General features: G+C 48.8%; 1 protein-coding gene across 2 annotated transcripts in view; it reads left to right on the forward strand.

Annotated features, from left to right (window-relative positions):
- The first annotated feature begins 5,974 nt into the window (after positions 1-5,974).
- The window catches only part of efna5b (ephrin-A5b), a 70,471-nt gene continuing 62,998 nt past the window's right edge, over positions 5,975-13,447 (forward strand). For both annotated transcript variants that reach the window (XM_003974803.3, XM_011615601.2), the window contains exon 1: positions 5,975-6,099. In XM_003974803.3, the coding sequence (XP_003974852.1) occupies positions 5,975-6,099 (125 nt within the window). The remainder of the gene's footprint in view (positions 6,100-13,447) is intronic.

Consider the following 13,447-nt stretch of genomic DNA (forward strand, 5'->3'; position numbering starts at 1 on the left):
TTTAAAAAGACGCGTAAAGAAGGAGGCGTGTTAGATTGAGTGTGTTTCTCACACAGTTGGGGGGGTTGGGGGGGTTGGGATATAACACAATACATCAAACTTATAACCCTGGTAAGCCCCCCCACATAAGCATATGCACCACTGAGATGAGTGCGTTTCTACGTCTGAGGAAGCCTCTATTTGCCCGACTGTGGTGAAAATGTGGGGGCTGGGGGGTTTAAAATCAGTCAGACCGCGAAGCTGATGAAAACGGGGTGTGGGCCAGACGTGAAACAGCTGTTTTCACACCAGCGCCGCCTGATCACGTCCAGCTGAGTAAAGAAAAACTTTTTTATTAATTCTCTATCTGCTGATGGTTTGTGTTAGAGCCCAGGAGAAACATGTGTCCACCCAACAAAGCAAACCGGCCTTTTTTTTGGAGGGGGGGGGAGCATTTACTTTGCGATTCGAGATAAGAGAACACGACCCAGGAATGTGGGTTCTGTACGTTCCACACGCACTCTCCCTGACCATACCAGCGAGGGCCGTTAATGGGAGGAAATCGTTACAAAAACAGTTTGTAAGAGGGGAAAATATTCATATTCGTGCTGAGAGTTGATGGACAAAAATGTCACAATATGCCAGCGGAAACCGCAGAGTCTTGTTTTTACACGTTTGTGTTTTAGTGCAGGATCAATAAACCGACTGTAATATTAGCTCTGGAGGTGTTGATGAGGTGGCGTGTCCTGTTGGCTTTGGCCTAAATCAACCTGGACGTTTGCCTCTGTTTCCACAGTTTGTTCTACGTAAATCTAACCGGTTCTTTAGAATATTTTCCACTTCTTAAAACCCCCAGGCAGCAATCCTCACTCTTGTTACACTGGTTTTTAAGGTTGTGTCTTAAGTAAACAAGTCCACGACTGCGGGAGGGGTTAGCTTTTAGCGCCACAAACGCCTTTAGAGAAACAAGATCATCTCGATTGCTTTAAGATCCTTTTACTTGCGTCCAGTGATGGAATGGAGTGTTCAGGAAAAATATGAAGCTCATCTACAGTTAGCATCCTTGATCTGATTCCTGGGACTGTGGATATCAGTTGCCCGCTGTTTTATCTGCAGGCGTCGACCAGATGGCGACAGGTTGCAGCGACCTTTGTCCTCCAAAACATCAGTTCATCCTTGAATTCGAGTCAACATTTGAGTTTAGGGAAAACAAAAATCCCTTCAGACCTCGTATTCCCCTGAAGAGATGGACAACCTATAAACGTGATACCTCTGGGCTGGGCTTTCACCAACACGGGGCCATTGAAATAATGACCCCCCTGGATACAGCGGCTGCTCTGGTCATCACGCAGCGAGGAAAGGTGGGGTTGTTTTCTCAGGTTCTTTCAGGTTCAAAAGACACACTCGTTCAATTAGTTTGCTGAAAACAATCCGAAACAACAATATGGTCCAATGGTCCAATGGTCCAATGGTCCAATGGTCCAACAATATGGTCCAATGGTCCAATGGCTCAACAATATGGTCCAATGGTCCAACAATATGGTCCAATGGTCCAATGGTCCAGTGGTCCAACAATATGGTCCAATGGTCCAATGGTCCAATGGTCCAACAATATGGTCCAATGGTCCAACAATATGGTCCAATGGTCCAACAATATGGTCCAATCCCATCACATTGTCTCACATTTAGTCTAAAAGCTAGAAGACAAGCAGGGTTTTCCCCCCCAGTTTACCCATGACATCATCCCCCCGTCTCTCTCTGTCCTTGCCAGGGTGTGGGGGTACACATTACCAAAGTAACCCGCCGTCACACCCCACCTCCGCTGTCAGTTCCCTCTCTCCCTCTGTGGAGACCTTGGCCGTCCCCACAGAAAACCTGATTTTGCACTGAACTGGAGCCACTTACATCACTCCTCCTGCAGCACTGATGGTGCACTAATGGCAACATCAGTCCCCATCTGGTGCCCATCATTGAGATTCAGGGCAGGGCCTGTCCCCGCTGATACATCCGATTAGTCCCTCTCATTGATTTGTGCTGGCTCGTCATGACTTAGTCAACCCAAGGTGTCTCTTCTATGACATGCTGTCTTCCTATGATTTAGTTTGCCAACGCTCTAAGTGCATTGAGTGTGACAATAAAATCTTTAATCTAATATGCATCCTAAAGAGGGAGGTGGCGCTGAATTAAAAGGAGGTGGGGGAGTGAGACAGAGAGGGGGAGCTTCTTGCTCCCGGTGAGCTCAGTTGAAACGGTTTGACCATCAAATCTACAAATATATAAGATGCAGACGCATGTGTTTGAAGCCACCGATGGGATTCGACCCCGCTGGCATAGCCCTGGGTTGCTGGAGCTAGAACATCGTTCTGCTCTCGGTGATCCATTCATGATTTCAGGTTTAACGCCGTCTCACCTCCATGTGTGAGGGAAAACCTGATCTTTATAAATTTGCCAAGAAAGTCTGGGCTGGGAATCCACTCCTCCCGAGCGCTCCGGACTAATCCGTATTCGCCATTTTGAAGCGTATGACAGCGTAATTGGGGTTACGGTGCACGAGGCACGCATGACGCTCTTCTTAATTCTAACTGACAACGATGCCACTGCTGGAGCTCGCCTGTGTGAAAGTCTCACATTTATGGACGAGTGACGACTACAAGTGAACATTAGTGGGACCGATGCGCCACACAATACTTTTAGTAGCAATGAGCTATAAAGCTATAAGAATACTGTGTGTGTGTGTGTGTGTCCTCACATTTATGACATTCCGAGAACCAAAATCCTCATTGTACTAGCAAAGTGGGGACATGATGCCACAATTTCAAAAATCCTGGTTTTAAGGGTGAGGTTAGAATTGGGTTAAGGCAAAAGTTAGGGTTAAGGGGTTAGTGTGGATGGTTAGGGTTAGGATAAGGAGCTAGGTCATGCATTTTAGGGTTAGGGTTTGGTAGGGAAATGGTTAGTATCCACAAAGATGTGAGGATGTGTGTGTGTGTTTGTCTCTCTCTCTCTGTGTGTGTGACAGAGGGAGGATGTCTCCAGGGTAGAGCTTTTGTTTTGTGGTTCATGAGATTAAAAGCAGCCAATTATCCCTTTTTGACACCACTTCTTAGTTTATTTAGTTTACCTTTTGATCGATGGAATTCAGTACGTCACATCTGGATTAAAATGGACGAGCAACTGTGTTTGTTCGGTGAAAAAAAAACCCACACCGACGCCCCTAATCTGACTGGAAAGTATTTCCAAGTGTTCCAAGGACCCTTTGACCTGACCTTTCCCACAGCTCCATGTGACGGGTCAGCAGCACCCTCAAGTTGTTTTAATGAGGCTCATCTAAAGAAAGAAATATGAGAATAAAACTCCGGAGTAATAAATGGCCACCTTAGAAAGAGCGGATCACAGAGCAGCGTGGTCAAACCTGCCACGAAGCAGGGCCGCCTGGATGAGAATGATGGAGAAGACAGGAGGCGTAATGATGGCGGCCCAGTATAACAGCGGGTTAAGGAGGGGACGAGGGGGGGTGGGCTTTGTTTCTGAGCCAGAGAAAATGAAAGCAGCTGGGGGTACACGCTCTGAGCTCCGCACAATCATACGTGCTTGTCGTGAAGTGTGTTTTCATATGAGGGTGTGTGTGTGCGGCAGGGAGAAAGAGACGGGACGCAGCAGGAGAGGAATGCAGTCACGGCTGTAAAGTGGGTGTGAAAACAACCGTGTTCACTGACCTCTGAGCCGACCTGCACCCCCCCTTCCCTGGTAGATAGGGGCCTTGTGTGTGTCTGTGTGTGTGTATGTGGGGGGTGAATTGTCTTGAGTTTACATTAGTCCAGTTGAAGAGGTCAAGAGGATTATCTTAAAATAATAAATGGAATTATCCTTTCTTCATCCTGTCTTTTCTTTCCCCTTTTCTCTCCTGCTCTAAAAAGTACACATGCGCACCTGTTGCACACACACGGGACTTATTTTCCTGCCAGACATTTAAAACATTTCCTGTCCTTATTGTCTGAACATACAACACTTGTAATCTTGTTTAAAATGACTTCTGCTTTAATTTCCTGACCGGCTGATCCAGCCTAGTTTAAGATCATTTACATTGTAGCTGCAGCTTGTCTCTTTTCATTAAATCACACTCTATATTGCATCTCATTTGCACTCCTTTCAATTTCGCTTTCTCTTGAAATCCCTCCAAAACCCTTAAAATATGACTTAAAACGCTTTGGCACACAGCACAGGACGGGCATAAATCCCGCATATAGTATCCATATGAATTGGCGTTGCGCTCGTTCCCATCAGGGATTTCCCATCTGAATTCAGCCCCGCTGCTCATTTTCAAACGTTTCATAAATCCTACTTGTGCGAGCACTCCTCTGATTTAAGGCGGCGACAGACGAGGTTCCCCCAGCGGCTCTCGAACTTGGATTTGTCCCCCCCCACCCCCACCGCTCCCGCTGAGTCAGCATTCCCGCCCGCTCGCCGCTGCGGGGCGTCTGGGCGCAGGAGCGGCGTCTCGGACCCCTTCCTGTCCGCCCCACCGCAACAGGCTGCCGTGCGCGTCTCATGTTCGAGCTCAGGATCCCCGGGTTTCTGCCCCCCCCCCCCCCGAAAAAAACAGCCGATATTTTAAATTAGATTCCAAATTAGCAATTAAAATACGTGGTCAAATTCTAAAACATCGTCATACGATCCGACATGATGTTTATTAATGCTTGTGGCCCTCACCGCACATCGTGCACATTGGGGGGGGGTGGTGTTCGCGCCGCACATATAATTAAACAGCGTGGTGCGTGTGCGCAGGTCCCAGATATATCTGGAGATGTTCCTGTCCTGCGCGTCTCTACCCCTTCGCTGCTCTACCTCTCCATAATTAAATTAGCTCGGTTTTGGGGCGGCCGAAGGGGGGGAGGGGTCCGGCTTTGTTCGAGCGACGCCCATTCAAATCGCTTCAAACCAATGGGACCGTGCCCCGCTCCGCGTAACCAAGCCCACTCCCCTCAGTCGGCGCCCGGAGCTGCCTGCCTGCCTGCCTGCCTGCCTCCGTCCTCACCTTCCAGCGAGTTCCGGCGTGATCAAACTCAAACGCAAGAAAAAAGAGGAGGGAGAGAGCGAGCGGCGTGACACATGGGAAAAGGCAACATCTTTTTTCCTGCTTCGCACGATGGTTCGTATATGAGGAGCAGCCGCGCTGGGATGCGGACATAAACAAGCGAAACGCAGAGAGAGAACGCGGCGCTGACCGAGTAGGAGCCTCCCCAGCTCGGCCGTGACACCCCCGGTGAACCAGAGACGGGATAACACTCGCTCCTTCAAACGCTGGACTTTTACCCGAGCTGCTACCACTGACTGGCTGACTGGCTTGTATGGCTTTAAAAAGTTGCCTAGAGAGCATGGACATCTGACGTGCGCCACACGCCGTCATTGGACACATCGAGCCTCTCTCTCTCTCTCTCTCTTTTCTCCATCACGTCTTGGGCTGCCTAATCCCCCCCGAGCCTTTGGTTCGGTGGAAGGAGAAGTGCACGGCAGTTGTCATTTGCCCTGACACAGGCTACATCCAGCACGACAAGAGCAACATTGTGCGGACGACACCGCCCGGCGTGCTGCGCATTTCTGTCCCCGAATCACCGTTTGCGCGTCGGCGAGAGAAACGTTCGCTCAGCCTTCGCGGATTAACCCGAGCTGAACCAACGACCCGGGATTTGTCTGCACCCTCCACCTGCAGCTGAGCTCCACCACCAACACGCCTTTTACCCCCTCTAAAACTTTCCTATTCGGCTTGAACAAGTGTCCGCGCAAGCGTCCCCGCGGATGGTCACGTCTCTTCCAAGCTGTTCCCGGTTTCTATGTGGCGCGCATTCCCGCTTTTCCAGCATCCACGAGCTGCGTCTGGAACACGCAGACGCACGTGAATGAGCCTCATCACCTGTCCCGGTTCGAAGCGCCCGACCCGCCTGACCTGACCCGCTCGACGCAGAAGAGGAATACTCGCCCGAGTTTCGCCGTCGTGATGCTGCAAATGGAAATGGTCCTGTTCGTCTGCATGGTGCTGCTGCTGTGTGTATTTAGCCAGGAGCCCAGTTCCAAAGTGGTGGCCGACCGCTACGCCGTCTTCTGGAACCGGACCAACGCCAAGTAAGTGTCCGCGCACAGCGGCTGATGTTCGGTGGCGTCAGCCGCGGGTCTCTGGAGCGGATCGGCTGTACCTCCAAAAACTGCTCCACGTAAATTTTAGAGATTTAAAAAAAAATAAATAAAAAAATCCTCGCACATTGATGTAAAATCTGGCCGTCAGGGTTCGGATCTGCCTCGGCCAGGCTGCCCTTTATTCTGTTTTTATTGCATTCGCTTTATTTTGTGACGCTGAACGCCAGCAGTGACCCAAACGAGCGCAGAATCCTTGAAATGGATTCAGATCTTGCGGCTTCTTTCTGAAAACTTGAGTTAAGTTAGAGGCACAAACGGGCCGAACGAATTTAGGATATTTACTGTTGCTTTATAGATATCTCTTCACAGCGGGTTCATCCGTGAATGCTGCAAAATAGATTCCATTTTATGTGCTTATTATTGAGTTAGCTGCACGCTGGGAAACAATTACAGCTATGACCATTAAAAAAAGACCATTAAAGACAGAGAAGCATGAAAGTTAAAATCCATAAAGATTTTTTTTTTTAGACCTCAAGTCTGGCTATAATTTGCTCCACACTTTGGGAAGTGTTAGTCAAAAGTTTTGGGAAGTTTTTCCCTGTACAGCTTCCCCTTTCATAATATAATAGGCAGAGTTTTACACAAATTACATGTTCGTTTCACTTTTATCTTTTTAAGTATATTTTACAGTAATTGTTGCTTAAGGCTGAAGTCTTATCCTTAATTGATTATCCTGAAAATATTCAAACTATAATTTGTAATTTGTTGGCCATTGTAAAAATCTACTGCCCACAATTTTTTTTTGCCCCCTCTCACAGTAACTGCTAGAAACCCCTATTTTTGTGTCTGCTAGCAAAGTCAGATGTGACAGAAGCTCAGTGTAACTGTACGTGCTCCAGGCAGCCTCGGCAGTCAGAGCCTTCCCCACCAAAAGTCCCCACCAGAGTCGGACTCGTCCCAGGCTGAGTTGAAACACTTCTGGTCCAGTTGACAAAAATCTCTACCTCGGCTGCCAGCAACACTTAGCTGAGTCGTGAGCACGGCCTTCGCTATCAGTCGGCACCGATTTAGCCGTGCAGCTATTTGTGTGTTCGCTTTGGGGTTTTCTAAAAACTCTTCGTGTTGCATGAAACGATTAGTGGTCGGGAGTCCTGACTGCGAGCCTTCTCCTGGAGTCGGGACCAGTCACGGGGTGTGTAGATTCTCGGGCAGATATGCCGCAGAGCATGACTGCTGTGATCTACGCTCGCGCTGCGATGCGGCCGTTTACCCGACGGCTTTGCTCAGCGCCACCAAACAGGGTTTGTTGTGTTGAAGCTAAGTTTCTGCTCCGGACTGACACACTTTTGGGTCCAAAAGTCCTTTTTTTTTCTGTTGAAGATTTTTTTTTTTTTTTTTAATTTCTTTTGTAAAGTTTGAACTTGTTTGGCCACCAAGTAAACTTGATATTTGCCAGATGTGCTGACAAAAGGTTTCTTGCGTTTCTGGGAGGAGAAAAGTTCTGGGAAATTTGAATTAAGCAACTGTTCATCCGCGATCCGGCGCTGACGGAGAGGCGAGGACGCCTGAATGTGGAGACTCAGGTGGCTGCACCCGTGTCGCGCCCTTTCCTCTCTCATATCGAGTCAAGAGAAAATAAGTTCTTTCGCTTTACGGAACTCTGAAAGGTGCCCGAGGGAAGGACAACGGCCGGAGCGGCGACTGTAACGTTGCCTCCAGCAGCCCCTCTTTGACTCCAGACGGTTTCTTTGACCCCCGTCGCTGAGCGGCTGTTGCAGGAGGCCTGAGAGGCAACAATAGAAGTCAGAGAGATTGCAAACTTGACTTATTGATGGCTAGGTTCATAAATATTGAGTCCCTTTGTGCATTACTGTGGAGACCCGGCGTGGCGCTAACAGCCCGCCAGACAAAAAGAGCAGTTTTCCCTCTTTTCCTGTGTGAACCTCTCCGTCCGTATTAAAGCACATGCGCCTGCGTGACCACAATAAACGAAGGCTAATGATGTCAATTGTCAGGAGCGATGTTAGCGAGGAGCTCCGGGGATTATTTGGTGGTTTTTGCCTCGATTTTTGTCCTCCTGAAGGCGGTCGCTCGGAGCCGGTCATACAGCTTCGCAGCAGGAAAAACCATTTGTCACCGTTCATTTTTCACAACGTATCAAACCGCACTGCTCCGAGAGGAGCAAATTGCCCGAGATAATCCATCACACCGGGGCTGTCATTTGTGGTTGTCACAGAATCTGCTTTATTTTATTTATTCGTTTTTTACGCTTTTAATTCCTCATGCCCGTTTTGGTGCGCTCGCGCAAAAATGCGGAGCCGTAAATGAGAAGCTCCGCGTGGAACAGCGTCAGCTCCTGCTTCCAAATGTTGCCACATCTGTTTCCCGCATGCTTGGCTGCCTAAGTACAATTAATTTATCGAAGGCAAAACAGACAGTACGAAAAAGAAAGTGTTCCCCGTCAGAAGTGTCAACTCCAACTTTTGGACGTGATATATGTACGTTTTTGGTTGAAACTGAGACTTCTGTTCTTGTGGGTTTGAATTCTGTGTCCGTCTGCTCATATGTGCTGGATTAAGTGTGGAATCTTGTGTTGGTCCCACGTCTCCAAGTTTGCGTTGGTGGTTGCGGCGGTTGTTGTGTGCGGCGTTGCTGTCGTTGGCGTCAGGCGTACGGGCCGAGGGGATTTCCGCACCGTTGTGTTCGCACTGGCACGCTGCCCCCGTATCACAACTCGTCACAGATTCGATAACGGCGTGATTTCCCAAGTCTGCCTGTGAATATTCGCCCGCGTGCTCTTTGTTCCTGGGTTAGGTTTTTCGTGGCACCTACGGTTCTTCCATCAGGAAGTGTCCTCAGCTGTAAAGCCAGCATCAGAACCCGGCCTGTTTTCCTTTGTGTTCGGCCGTGTCTCTGCTCCGTCTCGCCTCCTGGCTGTGTTTATTCAAATGAGCCAACGGTGGTCCTAATGAAGTCTCAGCTGTAGCGCGGAGATGACGGCGCCTTCCCTCTCGTACTCCTCTCCTCACCGGCGCTCCCTCTCCTCACCGGCGCTCCCTCTCCCTCCCCCCCCCACCCCACCTCTGGCTCTCTCGCTGTGCACGTAAAATGGAACACGGCGAGATATTCCGGGAGTCCCTCTGTGGTTGACGGCGGGGAAAAGACGCTCGGAGGTCAGACACGCTCGGCGAGGAGCTCAGTCACAGGTCACACGCGTACGGGAGAGGATAAGCGAGCAGCGAGCCGGCCTCTGAATGACAATCTCATAACGTTACAACTCTCCTTGAAGGCTGTTATTTCCATAAACAGTTGCGGTCATGCAAATTGCTCAAGGTGATTTGTGTTTTTGGTGTATAATTTGTCGTTGAACAAACAGCCCAGGCAGTGCCTTTCTAACGAGCTGCTCTCTGCATTTTTATTGTCACAATATAACAGGAGGCCGACATAAAGTAGCTGATGTAATGGACAGTTTTTCTGTTGTTGTTGCGGGGGCTGTGGTGCGCGGGGGCTGCGGTGCGCGTGCACGTCCGTGGGCCCCTCATTACCTGAAAAATTGTCACTCTGTCCTTTCATGCATGTGTGTATCAGCACAAAGGCCCACGCTGCGCAAATAAAAGGCCGACAGTTCCGACCAAATCCCAGATAAAAAGCTTGAGCAAATATCCTCTCTGCTGGCTAAAGTTTTGACCTCGTCCTTCCCTCTCGTGGCCCTTTGGAAATTCTTCTCCCGCCGCGCTCGTAGCCGCATTTGAATCGGCCGCTCTGGCTCCCGTCTCAGGGCTGATTAGTTCCCGTTAATGACTCCTGCCTCTGTCGTTCTCCAGCGCCCGTGGCATTTGGCAAACGCCGGCTCTGGCCGAGCCGCAGGAGAGGAGACAAAGGCAGCAGCCGGAGAAATATTCAAGCCCGAAGTCTCGGAGTCTGATGGACTACCTGTGAAAACTGACGTTGGCGCTAAGCGACTTGATATTTAACGTCGATAGCGCTCTGCCTTCCCCCCCTGGAGCTGTGAATGTGTTTTCTAATGAAATTTTTTTTCCTATTAACTACAAAATGAGCCCAGCAGGCAGTAGTCAATGCTTAGTCAATGTGCTTGGCAGAGCAGCTGTTCTTCAGTGCTTCGGTGGGGGGGGGTTATTGGCCGTGACCCTTGTGGACTTGCTATGTGGCGGACAGAAGCGGCTCTGTCGCCGGGGTGCCTGGTGGTCAGGCTGTAGTCTTAGATATGCAAATCCCCCCAAAATAGTAAAGCTAACATAAAACAGTGTTTTTTTGGGGGGTGCGATTATATTTAATTGAATTATTGTTTTTGTTTACATTTATAATTTTGGAAATTTTACAAGCTCTCCATTTTTTTTCTTTCTTTTTTTTTTTTGTAAAATTCACTCAGCAGATATAAAATGTCTGTTTACTCAACATCAAACAAACACATCCAAGAAGCATCGAGGTTAACAGCTGCTTTGATATCGGGGCTTAAAAATCCGTCGAAGTCCAAAGCCGAACGGCGGCTCCGGTTCTGCTTCCCACCCCTGCCAGGGAAGCAGATTCTAATGTCCAGGTTTTTGTTTTCAGAGTATCACTCCAAGGTCAGATGGTGTGCTAAAATGCCGCTATCAGCCCAAGCGATCTGTCTTTAGCCCTCGTTCAACCCTGTGGCTTTCAGCGGAACGCTCCGTCTGGCTCGGAAACAATGAGGTATCAACCAAAGCAGGCAAACGGGCACATGTGTGTGGCTGGATGCGTGACTGAGAATGATCAAAATAATTTTTCCTACCGTTGGGTTGCCCGTCTACAAGATGCGCATATTTGTTTATTCAGGGTTGAATTCTTCCCCGTCGCGGTTCTCACCGTATCGGTTTCTCTCTGACGCAAAAGCAAAACATTTGGAAAGAGTTTTAAAAAGTTTTTATTTTCTATTTTTTGCACTGCTGCAATTGTATTTTTTGCTTTTTTTTAATTTTTTTTATTTGACCACCCAGAGGAGCTTTGGAAACCAGATGAACACCTTGAGCGTATTTGCTAACTGTCAAGAAATAAACATTGTTTTGTGTCAGTGTTTTACTCAGAAAGGTCATGTTTCAATAGAATTCCCCTAAAGGAATTATTATTGGGAATACGGAGTTCTGCAGGTCCAATTAGGATCAGAATATGAGGCCGAGTGTGCTTTTTATTGTACCCCATCCGTCATTATTCCTAGCTGAAAATGGCGCTAGCGTATCCCACTACAGCCCTTCTGTAAAATGGAGGCTTAGCAGCTGTTACTCCAGTAACGCTTGGTTGATCTACCACTTCTAACCAGTGAGGGGCGCTACTGAAAGGGGGCCTGATAGCCTCTGTCGCCCTCTTACCTCCGTCTGAAGCATCTCGAGCGTCGAGCTGAATAAAGGCCCCACACGATTGCTTGATTTAAACCGTCTTTTGCTGATTTTGTGGTGCTAAAATCATTTACTCTCAAACTAATCCTGTATTTACCGGAAGGACATTGAGACGTAAAGACCGAAACAACCATCAGTTGTCTTTTTTAAAAACAAAAAAACAAAAACATTGTTCTCTGTCTGCCACCGTGTGTTGGACTGGAAAATGTGACGGGAATGATCGAGGCTATTCGTTTCTTTTTTCCCCAGAAACATTTTCCACAGATAATTCCTTTCATGGTACACTGGCTTCGGACCTTAGGCTGCCGCTTTCCTTATTTAACTTGGGGGGGTGGTGGCTGCGGAGGAGTGAATGGATGTTTTTCTAGCTGGGCAGCAGTGTGGAGGATAGATCCCAGAAGAGAACACATCTCCAGCTTGTGAATAAAGACCTAATTGATGGTCGGTAGCGGTTGTAAATGACTCATGAGGTAATTCTTCTTCGCAGGCAGACTGAGAAGCTGCACAGAGGGCCTGCGCCACGGTGGGGTCGGCTATCCCTTTGGAATTGAGACAATCTATTTGGTCAATATCCAAATGGCTGAAGGTGCACCATAGTGCTAATTTTAGCCATAAATCTACGTGTATTGTCACGTCACAGTCGGTTTGCGGCTACAGCCCCCGAACTGCATGTGAGATTTTCTCCGCGTGCTTCGATTTAATCATGAAAAGTTGAATTAACTTCTCTGAGCGGCAGTAATGTTCCACTGGCAGAGACAAACAAACAATTAAACAAAGTCGCTTTCACTTTGTTCAGTCTACTGTTACGGGAAAGACGTGCCAATAATAAGCTAGCCGCATTAGCCCGTTTGAATTGACAGTAGAAAAAAAATAGCCAGTGCCCCCCTCCCCTCCCAACACTCAGTGGTGCGGCTCAAAGGCGGCCATTGTTCTGTGCTCTGTCCACTCCACATAGGCAGGCCTGGAAGTTATGCATGGGCTTTAAACAGAGGGAGGGCAGGAGGAGACGAAGACGAAGGGAAGGGACTGGTTGCACGGCGGAACGATGTAGTACGCCTTCCAGAGGAGGAGGAGGAGGCGTGCAGCGCGGGCGCCAGACACTAGCAGAGAAGCCTGGACCCGCCAGAGGTACGGTGCAGGAGATTTGGCAGTTCCCTGCATCCTCAAGAGGCGTTAGCCCTCTTCTCTGCTTCCTTCCGTGCCATCCACCTCATTTGACACCCCCCCCCAATAGTTAGAAGAGGAATTCGGCTCTTTGGTGCTGCCCCTCCCAGGGTCTTCACCCTGAGGAGGTTTCATCCCTGTGGCCCGCGTTTAGTGATACCGGGACTGTTTTCTAGAGAAAAGGGATTAAGCTTCTCAGGTTTAGACCCCTCCTTTGTTTCCTCCGACACTAAAGGGACCCCCTCCCACCTCCCCTACGCCAGGCTGCTCCTTACGTGGGGGTTGGCGCTTCGGCCCCAAGTTGCAGGCTGTCCTTAACAACTGTGACACACTGGACCCTCCGTGCTTGAGAAGAACAAGTTTCACCGAAAATGCGGGTCAGAATTCCAGATGTGTGCACGTTGCAGGGGCTTAACGGAGGGCTTCGTTCCAAATTGCCGAACGTCTGCCGCAGATACAAATTGGTACAATAACAATGAGCCGATTTACTCCCCAGAAGAAGTTCCACTTTGTAAGTGAAGGTCATGAAACGATGCGTTCTTCTCACTATGATGAATAACGGGGATAATGGGGCATGATGGAGATGTAAATGGACGATATCTCATTTGGTGCACGTATTTGACTTTGGTGGGGCTCTTTTTCCCGGCTGCATGGAGACGGAATGTGGCTCAGTGGAATTTTCGGGGCTGAACAAGAAACGAAAATCCACGTTCGTTGCGTTACGCTTTTGTTTCAAAACTAATAACAAACAACTATAGTTTCTCAACTCTGGTGATGAACAGAAGGACATAAAAACG

The sequence above is a fragment of the Takifugu rubripes genome, chromosome 21 (assembly GCF_901000725.2).
Source record: "Takifugu rubripes chromosome 21, fTakRub1.2, whole genome shotgun sequence".
Taxonomy (NCBI): domain Eukaryota; kingdom Metazoa; phylum Chordata; class Actinopteri; order Tetraodontiformes; family Tetraodontidae; genus Takifugu; species Takifugu rubripes.